This window comes from Heptranchias perlo, chromosome 9, assembly GCF_035084215.1.
Source record: "Heptranchias perlo isolate sHepPer1 chromosome 9, sHepPer1.hap1, whole genome shotgun sequence".
In the NCBI taxonomy this organism is placed as follows: Eukaryota; Metazoa; Chordata; class Chondrichthyes; order Hexanchiformes; family Hexanchidae; genus Heptranchias; species Heptranchias perlo.
In genome coordinates this window covers 6,967,441-6,989,338 of record NC_090333.1, presented here as the reverse complement: position 1 = coordinate 6,989,338, position 21,898 = coordinate 6,967,441, and the positions used below count along the sequence as shown (strand labels likewise).

At 43.3% G+C, this 21,898-nt stretch overlaps 1 protein-coding gene across 1 annotated transcript in view; it reads right to left on the bottom strand.

Annotated features, from left to right (window-relative positions):
- Nucleotides 1-1,256: 1,256 nt before the first annotated feature.
- Nucleotides 1,257-21,898, bottom strand: part of LOC137325628 (di-N-acetylchitobiase-like) — a 35,013-nt gene continuing 14,371 nt past the window's right edge. The window contains exons 4-9 of the mRNA XM_067990893.1: nt 20,726-20,864; nt 8,120-8,328; nt 6,401-6,572; nt 6,215-6,312; nt 4,519-4,680; nt 1,257-1,442 (exon numbers count right to left, since the gene is read on the bottom strand). Coding sequence (XP_067846994.1) covers nt 1,257-1,442; nt 4,519-4,680; nt 6,215-6,312; nt 6,401-6,572; nt 8,120-8,328; nt 20,726-20,864 — 966 coding nt within the window. The remainder of the gene's footprint in view (nt 1,443-4,518; nt 4,681-6,214; nt 6,313-6,400; nt 6,573-8,119; nt 8,329-20,725; nt 20,865-21,898) is intronic.

The following is a 21,898-nucleotide window of genomic DNA, read 5'->3' as shown; positions in this document are numbered from 1 at the left end:
GATAAAAAGGCCAGCATTCCATTTGCCTTATTGATTATTTTCTGCACCTGTTCATGACACTTTAATGATCGATGTACCTGAACCCCGAAGTCCCTTTGGACATCCACTGTTTTCAACTTTTTACCATTTAGAAAGTACCCTGTTCGATACTTTTTTGATCCAAAGTGGATGACCTCACATTTGTCTACATTGAATTCCATTTGCCACAGTCTTGCCCATTCACCTAATCTATCAATATCACTGTGTAATTTTATGTTTTCATCTACACTGCTAACAATGCCACCAATCTTTGTGTCATCGGCAAACTTAGATATGAGACTTTCTATGCCTTCATCTAAGTCGTTGATAAATATTGTGAATAATTGAGGCCCCAAGACAGATCACTGCGGGACTCCACTGGTCACATCCTGCCAATGTGAGTACCTTACCATTATCCCTACTCTCTGTCGCCTTTCGCTCAGCCAACTTCTGAACCAAGTCCGTACTTTTCCCTCGATTCCATTGTCTTCTATCTTCGCTAACAGTCTCTGAGGTGGGACCTTATCAAATGCTTTCTGTAAGCGCATATAAATAACATCCATTGACATTCCCCTGTCCACTACTTTAGTCACCTCTTCAATAAATTCAATCAGGTTTGTCAGGCACGACCTACCTTTCACAAATCCATGCTGGCTCTCTCTGATTAACTGAAAATTCTCGAGGTGTTCAGTCACCCTATCCTTAATTATAGACTCCAGCATTTTCCCCACAACAGATGTTAGGCTAACTGGTCTATAATTCCCTGGTTTCCCTCTCTCTCCTTTCTTAAAAATGAGAACCCAAGACAAAAAAATCATTAAAATGAACATTCAGGAATTAAAATGTGCATAAAACAGACAGCACACATGTGCATGTCAGAACTGCATAATTACCCAACGGGAAAGCTGAATTGTTCCCTGAATATTAAGTATTTAGTGGCAAGAAGTTTTAGCCTGCACTATCATTAAGCATTATGATAGTCAATACAGGTTTGGCGCACTTTGTTAGCAACTTAAGATGCCTGAAGCGACCATATCTTGTGGTACAAATCACATTAGTACATTTGTTTCTCATTGAATTGGAAATCGTTAGCTAGATAAAATTTTTAATCTGTTCCCTCGATCTGCGTTATCTTTAATTTCTAATGTTGGAAGCTAGCTCACTTTTCGCTGAGTTTATTTGCAAAATGAAATGATTACATTATGTTAAGGTTAGATGGTTCAAGGTTGCCATTTTCCTCACAAAGGGCAAAGAGCATTCCACATGTCTTCAGTTTGCTTTACTATGAAATGATCATCACTGTAGTTCAGCATATTTCCATTCCACATGCCTATGCCACGAAGTCTCAATTTCTTCATGATCGCAGACTTAATTGAAATGCTCTGCGGATCGTCATACCAGACCAGATGATAAGTATTGTTAACCTGCCATAAGAAAACAAAAGAGAGTTACACAGATAGGAGCGAGCGGTTTAGGTCAATGCACAGTTCGAGACACAGTGCTGAAAATCTTCAGCAGCTCGATTTAAAATGCTTGCATTAAAAGACAAGCTCAGGTGGGCTGAGGAAAAGAAAGGTAAAGAGGTGGATTGTTCCAAACCTTAGTTGAAACGGATTGTGAAAAGCACTGTAACATTACATGAACTGTAAGTAATCTGTAAAGTGTCTGAGTACATTTACACATCACACCTGATTAGGAATCAAAATAGAAACTAATTTTAGAAAGAATCTGACCACTGAGCCTTCACTATGATAACAGAACATCGAATCTGAATAAATGTCAACTTTTTGAATTCTTTAAATTACTAAAATTGGAAAAATCAATGAAAATGTTGTTCTAAAAATGACAGCGTGGGATAGAGTACAAATGATTTAATAGGTTAATGTCATCATTAAAATATCGCGAGACTGTTCACTGATTGAATTAAGCATTCATCCGTTAACATCCCACAGCTTAATTTCAAGTCAGTGATATAACGATGTTACTGCACTTCAAAGTAACTTATTGTGAGAAGCGCTTTGGGACGATTCAGAGAGACAATCGATAAAGCACAATATAAATGCCATTCTTTAACTTTTACTGATACCGGCTTTTTATTTCCTACCTGTAGTGTAGAGATTTTGTTTTTAAAATTCCAACGTTTTGTCATTGTGGACTAACTCTCTGTTCAAACAACGAAGCTTTGAAAATGAGCCGAAGTTCCTCCATGGGCTTGACATTTAAATACAGGTGTCCTGACAGGAAAGCATCAAAAAGAGGATCTCCGTCTTAGATTCAAGCCAAATTGCCCAAACTGTCAGCTTAATTTTTAATATGAAATCCAACAGTCTATGTCGGAAACAATGCTTCACACTCAAGCACACATTTCTGATTACAGTGGATTAGCTTTGCTGAAGATGCAGAATCATAGTATCATAGAATGGTTACAACACGGAAGGAGGCCATACGGCCCGTCACATCCATGCCAGCTCCCTGCAAGAGCAATCCAGCTAGTCCCATTCCCCCGCCCTCGCCCCTTAGCTCTGGAAAGCTTTTCCTTTCAAGTACTTATCGAATTCCCTTTTGAAAGTTTTTTTTTATTCGTTCATGGGATGTAGGCATCGCTGGCAAGGCCAGCTTTATTGTCCATCCCTAATTACCCTTGAGAAGGTGGTGGTGAGCCGCCTTCTTGAAACGCTGCAGTCCGTGTGGTGAATGTTCTCCCACAGTGCTGTAGGTAGGGAGTTCCAGGATTTTGACACAGCGACGATGAAGGAACGGCGATATTATATCGAATTCACTTTTGAAAGCCACTATTGAATCTGCTCCACCACATCTTCAGGCAGTGCATTCCAGACCACGACCACTCGCTTTGTAAAAAAGTTTTTTCTCATATCACCTTTGGTTCTTTTGCCAATCACCTGAAATCTATGTCCTCATTCTTGACTCCTCCACCAATGGGAACAGTTTCTCTCTATCTACTCTGTCCAGACCCTTCATGATTTTGAACACCTCTATCAAATCTCCTCTCAACCTTCTCTGCTCGAAGGAGAACAACCCCAGCTTCTCCAGTCTATGCACGTAACTAAAGTCCCTCATCCCTCGAATCATTCACATAAATCTCTTCTGCACCCCCTCTAAGGCCTTCACATCCTTCCAAAAGTGCGGTGCCCAGAACTGGCACAATGCTCCAGTTGTGGCCGAACCAGCATTTTATAAGTATTCATCATAACCTCCATGCTTTTGTAATCTATGCCTCTATTTATAAAGCCCAGCATCCTGTATGCTTTCTCAACCTGCCCTGCCACCTTTAACGATTTGTGCTCATCAACCCCCAGATCTCTCCTTTCCTGCATCCCATAGTTTACATTGCCTCACCTTTCTTCCGACTGAAATGTGTGACTTCACACTTTTCTGCGTTGAATTTCAGCTGCCACGTGTCCGCCCATTCCACCAGCCTGTCTATGTCCTCTTGAAGTCTATAACTAACCTCCTCACTGTTCATTACACTTCCAAGTTTTGGGCCATCTGCAAATTTTGAAATTGTGCCCCTGCAGCTCCAAGGAAATCCCAATCTATCATTTTTAACACTCAAATCAATTAACTCATCTGGATGCTGTGCAACATATGAACATAAGACACACATTTAAAGCGCAGATGGGACCTCAGTTTAGCGTGTCATCTGAAAGATGGCACCTCCGACAGTGCAGCACTCGCTCAGTACAGCAACTTAGAAAAATCCAATGCACAGCCCAGATGTCAATTCAGATGCAACAAGGCAAAAGATTATGGTGTTCGATTGGGGAAAAAAATGATTTGGGGGAAAATAGAAAGAGATAGATGACTTGCAAGTCAGAGTTAGCATTGGCCTCCAGAGAAAACAATTTAAAACAATAGGATAAACCAAGGTCTGATTTAACTCAATGTGGAACATTCTATCATCTCAAAATAATCTTTTCAAATTGCTCAAAGTAACAAAATATTGCAATCGAAAGGTGGAAAACATGATTTAAATGTTACTGCTGAAAGCTCAAGCATCACAGCCTTTGACTGCAGTGCGTCAAGTATCTCAGCAAGATTTGGCCAATGTCAATTAGACATGTGACTAGGTAGAATGCAGTAGGTCGAGAGTGTGTGGTATTTGCTACTGTGCAGTTTTCTTATGTACAGGGCACGCTACCGTCAATCTTTTGTGTTAAATTGATCATCAAATGGGAGACAGGGGCACACATTTCACGAACTAAACTATGATGATTTTCACAGGAGGGTCAATATGGGTTGTGTAAAGTGATCGATTTGAAAAGTCCACAGCTCGGAATTGGTTTGGTGCTTTGTATGTCAACTCCAATTTTCTTGGCTATTCTCCAACTACACACATTTTGTACTGTGGAAACTGTACATTCTGAACTTTGCTGAATCCTGTACACAGAGAATATTGAATCATGAAACACTGCAATGTTTGCATTCTACAAAGAATGGACAATGCACAACTCTCCATTGTGTTTTGATTGATAGTCTTACCATGTAGATATAATATGGGGCTTTCTGCTCATCATCCCAATATCTGCCAGTAATTGATTTGTGCACGTGCTGTACGATCTCTTTGTATGGGACCTGACGTCCAGCTGCACCACTGCAAGGGGCACCTCGGGAAGCAATCTTTTCCAATACACACCTACCACCCTGAAAAGTACGAAAGGATGAAAAAATAACACTTGTGAATAGAGTTACTTTGGTCATTTCAAAAATGCAGTAACAGCATGACTGGTCTCTAAGTGTAAAGGCTATGAGGGACAATTAGAGAAACATAAGCTTTACAATATAGAGAGGAGGGTCTCTCACAGAAATATATAAATTAAATAGTACATTTATAGATAAGGACAAGGTTGTAACTTGAAATAGACAGCAACAAGACTGAATGTCGAAGATTAAGGGGTGATCTAATTGATGTGTTTGAATTGATCAAAGCAGTTGATAGGGTAGATAGAGAGAAAGTATTTCCTCTGGTGGGAGAGTCCAGAACAAGGGGACATAACCTTAAAATTAGAGCTTGGCCATTCAGGGGTGTTGTCAGGAAGCACTTCTTCACACAAAGGGTGGTGGAAATCTGGAACTCTGGACCTCAAAAAGCTGTTGAGGCTCGGTCAATTGAAAATTTCAAAGCTGAGACTGATAGATTTTTGTTCGGTAAGGGTATTAAGGGTTACAGAACCAAGGTGGGTAAATGGAGTTAAGATCCAGATTAGCCATGATCGATTGGTGGAACAGGCTCGAGGGGCAGAATGGACTACTCCTGTTCCTATATTCCAATGTCTCCCACTGGGTATGGTAGCATTGTTGTTATGTTACTGGACGAATGAACCAGATACCTGGACGAATAATCTGGAATCATGAGTTCAAATTCTGCTACAGCAGCTGGGAAATTTAATTTCAACTAAATAAAATCTGAAATTTAAAAAAACTATTTTCAGTAATGGTGGCCGTGAGACTATGGGATTGTTGTATTTCATCTGTTCACGAATTCATCCACTCTGGCCGATATGTGACTCCAGACCCACAGCAATATAGTTGATTTTTAATCACCCTCTGAATTGGCCAAGCAAGCCACTCAGTTGTACAATCTTTGCTACGGACTGCAGCGGTTCAAGAAGGTGGCTTACCACCACCTTCTCAAGGGCAGTGAAGGATGGGCAAAAAATGCTGGCCTTACCAGTGATGCCCACATCCCATGAACAAATAAAAAAAATTGTAAAGGAATGAGTTTTGAGAAAAGATTAGCAGAAGCTTAAGATTTGTAGCTCAGAAGAATGCAATTAAGGGGAGGCCTCAGTGGAATAAAATGTTGAATAGCACGGGTAAGGTAAGCCCAGCCAATGGATGCATGTGGAAATTAGTGAAAAGTAAACATAGAACAGATATCAAAAATCTTCTTTATGTAAAGAGAAGTTTTTGAAATAGTCTACAAGCAAGTGAACAGAGGCAAAAATACTGGACTGTTCCAAAATATAATTCGATGCCCTGTTCGGACAGATAATGTACCAGAGGGATGAGTTTCAGGTGAACTGACTTCACTCTCATTTCTTGTGCAATGCAAACAATTAATTTCCTCAGAAAAGGGAATCAATGGGATAGTTTGCACAGCAACAAGACAACGGTTTACTAAAGTTAATTCTCAATAATTAGGATATCTGAAAGCCAGATAATGACAACACCTTACCTCAAACAACTGCCTGCAAGTATAGTCATAACCATACCATGGAACTCCCAGCACGAGCTTTCTGGAATCAATACCCAGATTGATATAAGCGGAGTAACCTAAATGGGGAAAATAATAATGAGGGTCCTAGATTCACATTGATATCGGGCAGGTAGACCCTGAACCAGATGGTCTTATTGTACATACCTGATAAAGTCTGGTAATAGGGAGCATTTGGCTTTGAAAAGCAAATGTCCCACATTTGACTCTGCATATCATAGGACATCACAAATAAAAAGTCACAGGAATTTGCAATTCTCAAAAAGTCATAGCATCGGCCATCAATGCAGTCTGGAGACCAAGGCACGTTAAATGTGACCTAAGGGCCAAAGAGTAACAAGAAGAAGTTAGTTTCATCTCATACCTTATGTTGGATATCACTAGTAGTTATATGGTTTTTATATGCACTCGCACATGGTCCATGGGAGCTGTGAATTTAACAGGTTAGGAGTTCGACAGTGTTCATGACTGTATAAAAAGGAACAGGATAAAGTTGGGGCAAATAGTGAGTTAGAATTAATAGGATCCTCGGTTATCAAATATTAATCAGGTTCGATTCCCCACTGCTCACTCACCTTCTTCCTCCAATTTTCTGTCAGTTTTCTCTCCTCCTCTTCAAAAGGCATTAAGTTGTGACCAAACTGCAGTCCCAAAAGGGCCAGCCACACTCCAATACCTAGTCAAATTGGCCAAAGTTTGTTTACACGAGGCCAGACATTGAGTGCTGGCAGGCTATTTGAGTGTAGGGCTTAAGGTCAAGAATTAAATCACTGCAATCTGAGTTAACAAGGTCTAAGAACAGAAGAACATAAGAAACAGAAGCAGGAGTAGGCCACATTGCACCTTGAGCCTGCTCCGCCATTCAAACAGATTGTGGCTGATCTTTGACCTCAAATCCACTTTCCTGCCCAATCCCCATATCCCTTGATTCTGCCAAGAGTCCAAAAATCTATCTATCTCAGCCTTGAATATAATCAACAACTCAGCATCCACAGCCTTCTGGGGAAGAGAATTCCAAAGATTCACAACCCTCTGAATGAAAAAATTCCAACTCATCTCAGTCTTAAATGGCCGACCCCTTATCCTGCGACTATGCCCCTAGTTCGAGACTCTCCAGCCATGGGAAACAACCTCATGAGCCCCCTCATAATCTTATATGTTTCAATGAGATCATCTCTCACTCTTCTAAACTCCAGAGAGTATAATAGTGATCCAAGGTGGCTTACAGTGTGGGGAAATGTGAGGTTATTCACTTTGGTCGGAAGAATAGAAAAACAGAATATTTTTAAATGGTGAGAAACTATTAAATGTTGGTGTTCAGAGAGACTTGGGTGTCCTCGTACACAGTGAATTGTTATGATCTGGAATGCATTGCCTGAAAGGGCGGTGGAAGCAGATTCAATAGTAACTTTCAAAAGGGAATTGGATAAATAATTGAAGGGAAAAAATTGCAGGGCAATGGAGAAAGAGCAGGGGAGTGGGACGAATTAGATCGCTCTTTCAAAGAGCTGGCACAGGCATGATGGGCCGAATGGCCTCCTTCTGTGCTGTAACATTCTAAGAACCGATGTGAAAATTACAGTTCGAACAATGCTGGTCCGGGAAGCCGGGCCTCAAGTCACTTGTATCATTCTGGGCTACAAGTGGTGCAGCATCAAGTTTGCTGTATATCCATTTAAACTGATTCAATCTAAAATTTCTAACCTCAGCAATGGTCAAAGCAGCTTTGGAACAAGATGATGCACTGATAAACAGCAGCTAAAAATCAGGATTTCAATTCACTTATCCAGAAAAATATCAATGGTCTTTACAATTAAGTAGAAACTAAATTGCTTATCCCCATTTAATAAATAACGGCTCCTTTACCTGAGACCCAGGTATTAAAATGTTGAACATCTCCGTAGTTTCGGCAACCAGTTGAGATATCCACAATTTGGTGACAGAATTATTTTCAGCAGAAAACTTCAGGTCCAAATTGATTCCATCCATAAATTGTCTTTTTACAGAGTTGACTCTGTGATTGATCCATTTTCTTTGGTGATTTCTGTCCATAATGTCTTTGTATGTTGGAACTCCTGGTGAACAAACAATGTCCATTTATACAGAAATAAAAACAGAAAATGCTGAAAATACTCAGCAATCCGGGCAACATCTGTGGAGAGAGAAACAGAGTTAATGTTTCAGGTCGATGACCTTTCCTCAGAACTGGAAGAAGTTCGAGATTGAACAGTTTTTAAGCAAGTGCAGAGGCAGAGAAAGGGGGGGTGGGGAAGGAAGGGGAGGGGACAAAAGAACAAAAGGGAAGGTCTGTGATGGGTGGAGGGCAAGAGAGATTAAATGACAAAAGGGATGATGGTGCAAGTCAAGGAGGGTGGGAATGGGACAGGTGAAGAAATAAAAGATGGGTCTCGAGGAACGGTAACTGGTAACAGCAGAACCAACACCAGCTCCTGCTGTCCGAAAAAATGGGAGGAGTGGTTATGATCTGAAGTTATTGAAATCACTCTTGAGTCTGAAAGGTTGTAAGGTGCCGAGTCGAAAGGTGAGGTGCTGTTCCTCTGGCTCGCTCGCTCTCTGTCTGGCTCGCTCTCTGTCTGGCTCTCTCTGTCTGGCTCGCTCTCTGTCTGGCTCGCTCTCTGTCTGGCTCGTTCTGTGTGGCTCGCTCTCTGTCTGTCTCGCTCTCTGTCTGGCTGGCTCGCTGGCTCACTCGCTCTCTGGCTTGCTGGCAGGCTGGCTCGCTCGCTCTCTAACTTGCTGGCTGACTGGCTTGCTCACTCACTCTCTGTCTGGCTGTCTGGCTCACTTGCTTTCTGTCTGTCTGGCTGGCTCGCTCTCTTGTCTGGCTTGCTTGCTCGCTTGCTCTCTGTCTCACCCGCTCACTCGCTCGCTCTCTTGTCTGGCTCGCTTGCTCGCTTGCTCTCTGTCTCACCCGTTCGCTCGCTCTCTGTCTGGCTGGCTGGCTCGCTCACTTGCTCCCTGTCTGTCTGGCTCACTCGCTCGCTCTCTGTCTGGCTCGCTCGCTCTCTGTCTGTCTCGCTCGCTCGCTCTCTCGCTGCCTCACTCTGTCTCTCTCTATCTCTTTTGCTAAGTTGACGTTGACAGCATCTGGACAAATTCTGTATCAATTCTGTTTTCATGATATATTTCATATGCAGATGCGGAAGGATAAACTAGTTATTTCTTTTATTACTGAATTACATGATCTAATTCAGAAGCTTGATTTGCGTAGAAAATTTTGGATGCTTCGAATTAGAATTTTTCTTTCATTTCATTTTCTCTGTGGTCTTTGCCGCTGCCATTGATTTGAGATTAAAAGGTGATGCTTGACATTGATTAATTTGACAGACTCATGTATTCAGAGGTTAGAGGTCTAATTAATGGAGGAGTGACATTAGAAGAGAGTTAAAATCGTTGGCAGCTGGTCATAAAATTTTGCCTTTGTGACTTGGGGCAAGGGAGTGGGACTAATTGGATAGCTCTTTCAAAGAGCCGGCACAGACACGATGGGCTGAAGGGCCTCCTCCTGTGCTGTATCATTCCATGAACTTCACTGGAACAGTGTAAGGGGCCGAGGACAGAGAGGTCAGAGTGGGAGTGGGACAGAGAATTAAAGAGGAAAGCGACCGGAAGGTCAGAGTCACGTTTGCGGACTGAGCAAAGCGATCACCCAACATGCGTTTGGTCTCCCCAGTGTAGAGGAGACTGCATCGTGAGCAGCAAATACAGTAAACTATACAATCATGGAATCATAAATGGTTATAGCACAGAAGGAGGCCATTCAGTCCATCGAGCCTGTGCCGGCTCATTGAAAGAGCAATCCAGTTAGTCCCATTTCCCTGCTTTTTCCTCGTAGCCCTGGAAATTTTTCCGTTCAAGTATTTATCCAATTCCTTTTTGAAAGCCGTGATTGAATCTGTTTCCACCATCCTTTCAGGCAGAGCATTCCAGATCATAACTACTCGCTGCGTAAAAAAGCTTTTTCTCATGTCGCCTTCGGTTCTTTTGCCAATCATCTTAAATCTGTGTCCTTTGGTTCTTGACCCTTCTGCCAATGGCAACATTTTCTGTTTATTTACTTTATCTAAACTCTTCAGGATTTTGAACGCTTCGATCAAATCTTCTCTCAACCTTCTCTGCTCCAAGGAGAACTCAATTGAAAGAAGTACAAGTAAATCGCTGTTTCAACTGGAAGGAGTGTTTGGGGCCCTGGACGGTGGGAAGGGAGGAGGTGAAAGTGCAGGTGTTGCATCTCCTGCGCTCGCACGGGAAGGTGCCGTGGGAAGGGGAGTGGGTTTTGGGGATGATGGAAGAGGGGACCAGGGTGTCGCAGAGGGAATGGTCCCTTCAGAATGCTGAAACGTGGGGCAGTTGAAGATGCGTTTGTTGGTGGGATCGCGCTGGAGGTGGTGGAAATGGCAGAGGATGATACATTGAATGTGGAGGCGAGTAGGGGTGCAAGGTAAGGACAAGGGGGACCCTATCATGGTTCTGGGAGGGAGGGGAAGGGGTGAGGGCAGAAGTACGGGAAATGGGATGGACATGGTCGAGGGCCATTAACTACAATGGAGGGGAATCCTCGGTTGAGGAAAAAGGAAGACTTATCGGAAGCACTGATGTGGAAGGTGGCATCGTCAGAACAGATGCAACAGAGTGCTTAAAATAGATGTTGGTTGACAGCCTATCCCCAGAAATGGAGATAGAGAAGTCGAGGAAGGGAAAGAGATGGACCATGTGAAGGCAGGAGAAGGTTGGAAATTGGAAGCAAAGTTGATTAAATATTCCAGTTCAGGGCGGGAGCAGGAAACAACACCGATACAGTCATCAATGTACCGGAAAAAGAGGTGAGGGAGGGGTCCTGACTGGGACTGGAACAAAAGTATTCCACATATCCGACAAAAAGGCAGGCATAGCTCGCCCCCGTATGAATTCCCATAGCAACACCTTTTATTTTGGAGGAAGTGAGTGGAGTCAAAGGAGAAGTTGTTCAACGTAAGAACAAGTTCAGCCAGGCTGAGGAGGGTGGTGGTGGATGGGGACTGATTGGGTCTCCGTTCAAGGAAGCAGCGGAGGGCCCGCAGGCCGACCTGGTGAGGGATGGAGGTGTGGAGGGACTGGGCGTCCAGGGTGAAAAGGAGGTGGATAGGGCCGGGAAACTGGAAACTGTTAAAGTTACGGAGGGCATTGGAAGAGGAAGAAATAAATTCCGTGGGGCAAGAACAGGCTGAAACAATTGGTCTACCGGGGCAGTCCAGTTTGTGGATCTTGGGGAGTAGGTAGAAGTGGGTTGTGTAGAGTTGGGGGACTATGAGGTTGGAGGCCATGGGGGGAAGATCTCCAGAGGAGATGAGGTTAGTCATAGTCTGGGAAAGTATGACTTGATGTTCGGTGGTGGGGTCATGGTCAAGGGGGAGATAGGAGGAGGTGTTGGAGAGTTGCCATTCAGCCTCTGCGAGGTAGAGGTCTGTTCACCAAACTACAATAGAGCCGCCCTTGTCAGCAGGTTTAATGACAATGTCAAGGTTGGAACTGAGAGAACGGAGTGCTGCAAGTTCAGATGGAGGTCGATTTACAGAGCATTTACAGAGCATCATTCACAGAACATTGTGTCCAAAGACACTTTACAGGACAGAACTGCCAACATCAAGTAGGAAGTAGTAGAGGAAGATTTAGCTAGAATTTACATTCACATCGTGCCTTTCACATCCTCAGGATGTCCTTAAATGCTTCAAAGCCAATTAATTATTTTGGAAACGTAATCACTGTTGTTTTGTAAGGAGATGTGGGAGCTAATTTGTGCCCAGCAAGGCCCCACAAATAGGAAATTAGATAAATGGCCAGTTAATCTGTTTTGTTGATGTCGGTTGAGGGATGAATGTTGTCCAGGACACCAGGAGAACTCGCTCTTCTTCAAATTGTGCCAATGGGGTCTTTTACATCCACCTGAACAGGCAGGTGGAGCCTTTGTTTAAGGTCTCATCTGAAACACAGCACCTCTGGCAATGCAGCATTCCCTCAGCACTGCACTTATGTGTCACGTCCTGGAGTAAACCCAAAATCTTCTGACCCAGGAGGAGAGACACAGTGATCCCACTGAGCTAAGCTGACACTTGAGGGAAGTGACCAAAGGCACAGTCAAACAGGTCGGTTTTGATGAGGCTTTCGAAGATAGGAAGAGAAATAGCAAGACAAAGAAGTTGAAGAAGAAGAATCTGGAGTTCAAGACAGTAACAGCTGAAGGTTCTGCCATTGATGGTGGAAGAGGAGAAATCTCAGTCGCCCAGAGTCGGAAGAATGGAGCGTGTGTGCTGGGCTCTGGACACAATTGGGTCGGGCTTTCATTAAACTGCATTCTTCATTCTAAATCCTGGCATCAGTGGCAGACTGCTGCTGTGCCAGGGAATAAAAGTTCCACCTATCTATTTATAGGTTATTAAAAACAGTATGTCCTGTCATCTTTCTATTCAAAAGTTCTGTGTCAACGGTGTATTTTGTTTTTCTATTTTAATTGTGTTCGCATCCAGTGACGCCCGTCCTGTCTCCTTTGTAATTGGATTTTGCCCATAATGTGGCCTGTGGTGATGCAGTTCCACACTACGGCCACCAAGTGATGGTGTGGAACAGATTTCTCAACCTGCAGCTGAAACTGTTTTTCATGGACCATGTTTTTCCTCAGTAACTGCAATATTTAATTTATAAAATAAGAGTTTCTAAAATAAAATACAAATTCAAAAAATGACATTTCACAATAACATGTTTTTATTTATTCACCTAATTTACTTTTGGTGTCTTTGCTTCAAGTGAAGACATTGAAGACAAGTGAAGTTTTTATTTGAAGGCCCCAGCCTGTCTCCAAAGCCTGGACATATCCTTCTCCCTCATACACTTCTGCAGCTTCCCCTTAAATGCATCTATGTCATTTGCATCAGCCACTCTATGTGGTAGCAAGTTCCACATTCTCACCACTCACTGACGAAAGAAGTATTTCCTGAATTCCCTATTGGATTTATTAATGACTATCTTATAGATTTGGATTACCTCTAGTTTTGGACTCGCCCACAAATGGAAAATTACAAACATATGAACATACGAGAGCTGGAGTCGGCCATTCGGCCCCTCGAGCCTGCTCTGCTATTTGGTAAGATCATGATTGATCTGATTGTGACCTCAACCCTACTTACCTGTCTACCGACTATAACCTTTGACTCCCTTGTTAATCAGGAGTCGATCTAACTCGGCCTTCAAAATATTCAATGACCCTGCCTCCACTGCTCTCTGGCAAGGGAGTTCCACAGACTCACGACCCTCTGAGAGAAAAAATTCCTCCTCACCTCCATCTTAAATGGGAGACCCATTATTTTTAAACTGGTGGCCCCTAGTTCTAGTATCTCCCACAAAGGGAAACATCCTCTCATCATCTACCCCTTCTAGTCCCCTCAGGACCTTGTATGTTTCAATAAGATAACCTCTCATTCTTCTAAATTCCAGTGTATGCAGGCCCAACTTATCCAACCTTTCCTCAAAAGATAACCCCCTCATCTGAGGAATCAGTCGAGTGAACCTTCTCTGAACTACCTCCAAGCAATTATTTCCTTTCTTAAATAAGAAGACCAAAACTGCACACAGTATTCGAGATGTGGTCTCACCAATGCCCTGCACAACTGTAGCAAAACATGTCTGCTTTTATATTCCATTCCCCTTGCAATAAATGACAATATTCCATTTGCCTTCCTAATCACTTGCTGTACCTGCATACTAACTTTTTGTGATTCATGTACTGGGACACTGATTCCTGTGGCACTCGTTACATCTTGCCAATTCTTCTCTCCATGTGCCCGATCGAACCCATTCATAACTTTAAAGACCTTTATCAGATCACCTCTCAGCCTTCTCTTTTCTAGAGAAAAGAGCCCCAGCCTGTTCAGTCTTTCCTGATAGTTATACTCTCTCAGTTCTGATATCATCCTTGTAAATCCTTGTTGCACTTTCTCCAGTACTTCTGTATCTTTTTGTTGTATGGAGACCAGAACTGTGCACAGTCCTCTCAGTGTTTTCTAACCAAGGACCTATACAAGATTAACATAACTTCTCTGCTGTGAATTATTTTCCTCTAGAAATGAACCCCAGTGATTTGTTTGCGCTTTTTAAGGCTTTCTTAACCAAGCATTTCTGCTGAAATGCTCCAGGCAAGTACAGAAGATCGGAATAGGGCGACGATGAGGGAAGCGGTGGTTCGGGCACCTAACTTGCAGGAACATGTGAGGGGTGAGGGACTGATGCTTCCAAAGATGTCAATAGCAGTTTGGGTCCCATTCCATTAGACCACCCTCCTCCCCAACAAGACATGTTAGACCCTCCATTCCCCCATCTCCCCAATACTGCCGGATCCCAGCAATCCCTGACCATCTCCTGAGTCCTTGCTGGATCCCACAATCTCCCACCTCAGAATTCTCCCCCTCCCCCACTCCTCGATCAGAAGACTCCCGCTCAGTGCTCACGAACCCAGCAAGTTTGGGAGGTGAAAAGTAGAATAAAAATACATCACCAGTCAATCTCCCATGGCAATGGACAAAGAGAGTCCAGACTTGTGTAGTATTCAGACGAAGCAGGATTAGAGTGTGGGGGATAATTCAACCAGGGTGTTCAGATGTAACTCAGTCCCCATTGTGAAATCATAAATTTTGTCCTAATATTTAATATAATACTTTGATCAATTGTAATTTTTATTTAAATGGCAATTTGAGCTGAAAAATGCAAAACAGAGGTGCTACAGTGCCACCACTGGTGGGGAGGATGTAATTACAGTGCATCAAGTTTACGGAGACAGTTCCCATTATAAATGTGGACAGAGGAATTTATAAATGGAAAAACTTGCATCAAAAGTGTGAAAAACTTGACGACAGAAAGTAAGGTTTTGTATACAGCTTGCATTAGAAGACAGAAGGACATTTGTTTTTTCTGTGATAAAATTACTTACCTCTTGAACTTGTTTCGCATGAGCATAACACAAAAGCTCAGGATCGTAAGGTCCAAAGGCTGCAATAGTCGTGACCTTAGACCAGTCATAATACTTCCAATCCTTTCCTCCAACATCAAAGACAAAGACCTGGTACAAAATGAAGCAGTCAATTGCAGTAATGAAGGGCAGAAAACTGCCATTTAAAAATATATATTTTCACAATCAATGGCCCAGATTTTGTTGACAAAATAACGGTGAGGCGAATGGGGCTCGTTTTATTTATGTGTAAATGGTACAGCAACTTCAGGCGAGGGGCAGATACGCAGTTAAACTCAAACATCCACAAGTTGCTGACCGAGTTGGGCTGCTCCACTGTTAGCTTCACGAAAACAGCATCTCGCTATCTTGCTCACCGTTAAAATGCATTGAACGACGTAAAGTTCATGTATTTGCGCAGGAGATTCAAACTAAACTCGCCATGGAAAGTTACGTCATTTCCATTCCAGTCTAAGTACCTTTTTAACGACGGTGAATGTGTTCATTATCGGCAATCAAGATCTCTGGCACTGAAAATTAACTATGACAAGAGTGGAGTCTCATTCCTTCAGGATTTAATTGCTGTTGGAGATTTTAAAAATGTCAATTTTAAAATTAAAACTTTTTTTTACTTCCCCTTTCACTTGCTTTTTTTCCCCTCTTTTAATCCAATCTTTCTTTTCCTCTCTTTATTTCTCTTTCTGTACCTGATTTGACATTGAATTCGCCCACTCTAATTTACACTTCCTTCTCAATCCTTGCGCTGTTAATTTCACAATCCTTCAATCTCATTGGTTAAGGAGATACCCTGTTTCTTGCCCTGTTCACTCAGCTCCCAAATGCCCTGTTTCACTCACTGCCCCGTTATCAGTTCGCACTTTCAGCAACTTGCCACTCAAAAACGTGCAAGGGCAGGTCCAAGTAACGGCAAGCACCGTTAGATGCCCTGTTACAGTAAAATTTGGCCCATTATCATTTCCCCAGGTTACGGGGTAAGGAACGGCTGGTGAACTGATTCTCAGGTTACCACCAATGTCGATCTGAATGCAGCCACCAGAAAAAAAGAATATGCTAAAGAGGAACAACCTCTCAGAACTTCCATCTCCACAATAGTGCAGGTGAGAGGAACTGAACAACATGAGGAAAAGGAGCTCACATCCCAATACTCCATTCCAAGTGTTGGTGCTCAATACACTTCAAAAGGACAACTTAAACTAAATAAACTCATTTTACAAGGGACTTTGGAGTTACAGTTTAAAACATTTTCCATTCAAGGTACCTGGTGTCAAATCAAGCATTTCTACCATGAGACCAGCAAGACTAGATCAGAATATAATTCCCGAGAAAGAGAAACAGCCCATACTGCACCAGAGTGACATTTTTCCATTTCCCACACCAACCATCCTGTGTTCTCAAATGAGACTGCCTATTTAGTGCTGCAGTTTAGTTCATCACAGTTTTGTGATTTGGGCCCTTTGATTTGGACTGAGACTATCAAACATGCATCATCCATGCTGGCACTTTTGTGCAGTAATGAGAGAGTGCTGCATTGTTGGAGGGGTTGACTTTTGGATGAGATGTTACAGTGGATCTAATAGACCGCTGGCAATATTGAAGAGCAGGGAGTTCTCTTGGTGTCCTGGCCAACACTTTTCTCTCAACCAACATCAGCAGAAACACATTAACTGTTCATTCATGCAACTTGCTATTTGTGGGACCTTGCTCTGCACATATCAACAGAATTGTATTCCAGCACAATCTGTAACCTCATAGCCCGGCATATTCCACTCTCTACCATTACCAACAAGCCAGGGGATCAACCCTGGTTCATTGAGGAGTGCAGAAGAGCTTGTCAGGAGCAGCACCAGGCGTACCGAATAATGAGGTGCCAACCGGGTGAAGCTACAACACAGGACTACATGTATGCTAAACAGCAGAAGCAACATGCTATACACAGAGCTAAGTGATTCCACAACAACCAACGGATCAGATCAAAGCTCTGCAGTCTTGCCACATCCAGTCGTGAATGGTGGTGGACAATTAAACAACTAACGGGAGGAGGAGGCTCTGTAAACATCCCCATCCTCAATAATGGCAGAGACCAGCACGTGAGTGCAAAAGACAAGGCATGAAGCGTTTGCAACCATCTTCAGCCAGAAGTGCCGAGTAGATGATCCATCTCGGCCTCCTCCTGATATCCCCAACATCACAGAAGCCAGTCTTCAGCTAATTCGATTCACTCCAAGAAACAGCTGAGTGCATTGGATACATCAAAGATTATGGACCCCGACAACATCCAGCCAAACTGTTCCAGTACAGCTGCAACCCTGGCAACTATCCAACAATGTGGAAAATTGCTCAGGTATGTCCTGTCCATAAAAAGCAGGACAAATCCAATCCGGCCAATTACTGCCCCATCAGTCTGCTCTCAATCATTAGCAAAGTGATGGAAGGTGTCGTCGACAGTGCTCTCAAACGACATTACTCATCAAAACTTGCTCACCGATGCTCAGTTTGGTTCCCGCCAGGACTACTCAGCTCCAGACCTCATTGCAGCCTTGGTCCAAACATGGACAAAATAGCTGAATTCCAGAGGTGAGGTGAGAGTGACAGCCCTTGACATCAAGGCAGCATTTGACCGAGTGTGGCACCAAGGATCCCGAGTAAATTTGAAGTCAATGGGAATCAGGGGGAAAACTATCCAGTGGCTGGAGTCATACCGAGCACAAAGGATGGTGGTAGTGGTTGTTGGAGGCCAATCATCTCAGCCCCAAGACATTGCTGCAGGAGTTCCTCAGGGCAGTGTCCAAGGCCCAGCCATCTTCAGCTGATTCATCAATGACCTTCCCTCCATCATAAGGTCAGAAATGGGGATGTTCACTGATGATTGCACAGTGTTCAGTTCCATTCGCAACCCTTCAGATAATGAAGCAGTCCGTGCCCGCATGCAGCAAGACCTGGACAACATCCGGGTTTGGAATCATAAGTGGCAAGTAATATTTGTGCCAGGTAAGTGCCAGGCAGTGACCATCTCCAACAAGAGAGTGTCTAACCACCTCCCCTTGATATTCAACTGCATTACCATCGCCGAATCCACCACCATCAGCATCCTAGGGGTCACCATTGACCAGAAACTTAACTGGACCAGCGACATAATTTCTGTGGCTATAAGAGCAAGTCAGAGGCTGGGTATTCTGTGGCAAGTGACTCACCTCCTGACTCCCCAAAGCCTTTCCACCATCGACCAGGCACGAGTCAGGAGTGTGATGGAATACTCTCCACTTGCCTGGATGAGTGCAGCTCCAACAACACTCAAGAACTCCACACCATCCAGGACAAAGCAGCCCGCTTCATTGGCACCCCATCCACTACCCTAAACATTTACTACCTTCACCTCCGGCACACAGTGTGTACCATCCACGGGATGCATTGTCGCAACTCACCAAGGCGTCTTCGACAGCACCTCCCAAACCCACGACCTCTACCACCTGGAAGGACAAGGGCAGCAGTCACATGGGAACAACACCACCTGCATGTTCCCCTCCAAGTCACACACCATCCCAACTTGGAAATATATCGCCATTCCTTCATCATCGTTGGGTCAAAATCATGGAACTCCCGACCGAACAGCACTGTGGGACAACCTTCTCCACACGGACGGCAGCGGTTCAAGAAGGCGGCTCACCACCACCTTCTCAAGGGCAATTAGGGATGGGCAATAAATGCTGGCCTTGCCAGCGACGCCCACATCCCATGAACGAATAAAACAAAATTGCCGCTGAGTTTGCCGACAACACTTCAAAAAGTGATTTATTTCATGTGAAGTTCTTTGGGACATCCTGAGGACATGAGGTGCTCCATAAATTCAAGTTTATTCATTCTTGGAACCAACAGGCAGAGGAAACTTTTATCCCACCCATCTGTCAGAAGAATGTTTTGTTGGTGGGAAGGTGGGGGAAGTGGGTTAAAAGCAGAATGAACACATCGAGCCTGCAGGTTATATTGGTGGTGCTCTTGTTGCTGCCACACTGCCCACTTAGTAACATTGCTCTGAAGTAAATACTGACCTCATCAATACAGTCAGCAGTTACAGAGTCATTTTGCAACCAATGTATTTTTTAAAGATCTGTTACGTTGTATTCAGTTTAATCGTGGCCAAGGTCCCAGTTTTACAATGAGTTACATCTTGCCAATTCATAATTTTAAAGACCTCCATCAGATCACGTTTTCTCTTTTCCAGAGAAAAGAGCCCCAGCCTGTTCAGTCTTTCCTGATAGCGAAACTCTCTCAGTTCTGATATCATCCTTGTAAATCCTTTTTGCACTTTCTCCAGAACTTCGGTATCTTTTTGTAGTATGGAGACCAGAACTGTGCACAGTCCTCTCAGTGATTTCCAACCAAGGACTGATACAAGATGAACATAACATCTCTGCTGTGAATTATTTTCCTCCAGAAATGAACCCCAATGCTTTGTTTGCGCTCCTTACGGCTTTCTTAACCAAACATTACTGCTTAAATGCTCCAGGCAAGTACAGAAGATCGGAATAGTGCGACAATGAGGTAAGCGGTGGTTCGGGCACCTCACTTGCAGGAACATGTGAGGGGTGAGGGACTGATGCTTCCAAAGATGTCAATAGCAGTTTGGGTCGCATTCCATTAGAACCCACTCCTCCCCAACAAGACATGTTAGACCCTCCATTCCCTCATCTCCCCAATACTGCCAGAGCCCAGCAATCCCTGACCATCTCCTGAGTCCTTGCTGGATCCCACAATCTCCCTCCTCAGAATTCTCCCCCTCCCCTACTCCTAGATCAGAAGACTCCCGCTCAGTGCTCACGAATCCAGCAAGTTTGGGAGGTGAAAAGTAGAATAAAAATACATCACCAGTCAATCTCCCATGGCAATGGACAAAGAGAGTCCAGACTTGTGTCGTATTCAGACGAAGCAGGATTGGAGTGTGGGGGATAATTCAACAAGGGTGTTCAGATGTAACTCAGTCCCCATTGTGAAATCATGAATTTTGTCCTAATTTTTAATATAATACTTTGATCAATTGTAATTTTTATTTAAATGGCAATTTGAGCTGAAAGATGCAAAACAGAGGTGCTACAGTGCCACCACTGGTGGGGAGGATGTAATTACAGTGCATCAAGTTTACGGAGACAGTTCCCATTATAAATGTGGACAGAGGAATTTATAAATGGAAAAAGTTGCCACAAAAGTGTGAAAAACTTGAGAACAGAAAGTAAGGTTTTGTTGACAGGAGGTGTGTGTGGATATAAGATTTTTCACATGCAATAGATGGAATGTAGAATAATTTGCGAGAGCTGTACCGGAGCTGGAGGGGAATTTCAGCACTGCAATGTCAAAAATAGCAATTCAAGGCTGTGCACTGAATGTCCTTTTATGTGGTTTTCAATAATACAGCTTGCATTGGAAGACAGAAGGACATTTGTTTTTTCTGTGATAAAATTACTTACCTCTCAGGACAACTCGAACTTGATTCGCATGAGCATAACACAAAAGCTCAGGATCGTAAGGTCCAAAGGCTGCAATAGTCGTGACCTTAGACCAGTCATAATACTTCCAATCCTTTCCTCCAACATCAAAGACAAAGACCTAGTACAAAATAAAGCAGTCAATTGCAGTAATGAAGGGCAGAAAACTGCCATTTAAAAATAGATATTTTCACAATCAATGGCCCAGATTTTGTTGACAAAATAACGGTGAGGCGAATGGGGCTCGTTTTATTTATGTGTAAATGGTACAGCAACTTCAGGCGAGGGGCAGATACGCAGTTAAACTCAAACATCCACAAGTTGCTGACCGAGTTGGGCTGCTCCGCTGTTAGCTTCACGAAAACAGCATCTCGCTATCTTGCTCACCGTTAAAATGCATTGAACGACGTAAAGTTCATGTATTTGTGCAGTAGATTCAAACTAAACTCGCCATGGAAAGTTACGTCTTTTCCATTCCAGTCTAAGTACCTTTTTAACGACGGTGAATGTGTTCATTATCGGCAATCAAGATCTCTGGCACTGAAAATTAACTATTACAAGAGTGGAGTCTCATTCCTTCAGGATTTAATTGCTGTTGGAGATTTAAAAATGTCAATTTTAAAATTAAAACTTTTTTTTACTTCCCCATTCACTCGCTTTTTTCTCTCTCTTTTAATCCAATCTTTCTTTTCCTCTCTATTTCTCTTTCTGTACCTGATTTGACATTGAATTCGCCCACTCTAATTTACACTTCCTTCTCAATCCTTGCGCTGTTAATTTCACAATCCTTCAATCTCATTGGTTAAAGAGATACCCTGTTTCTTGCCCTGTTCACTCAGCTCCCAAATGCCCTGTTTCACTCACTGCCCCGTTATCAGTTCGCACTTTCAGCAACTTGCCACTCAAAAACGTGCAAGGGCAGGTCCAAGTAACGGCAAGCACCGTTAGATGCCCTGTTAGAGCAAAATTTGGCCCATTATCATTTCCCCAGGTTACGGGGTAAGGAACGGCTGGTGAACTGATTCTCAGGTTACCACCATTGTCGATCTAAATGCAGCCACCAGAGAAAAGAATATGCTAAAGAGGAACAACCTCTCAGAACTTCCATCTCCACAATAGTGCAGGTGAGAGGAACTGAACAACATGAGGAAAAGG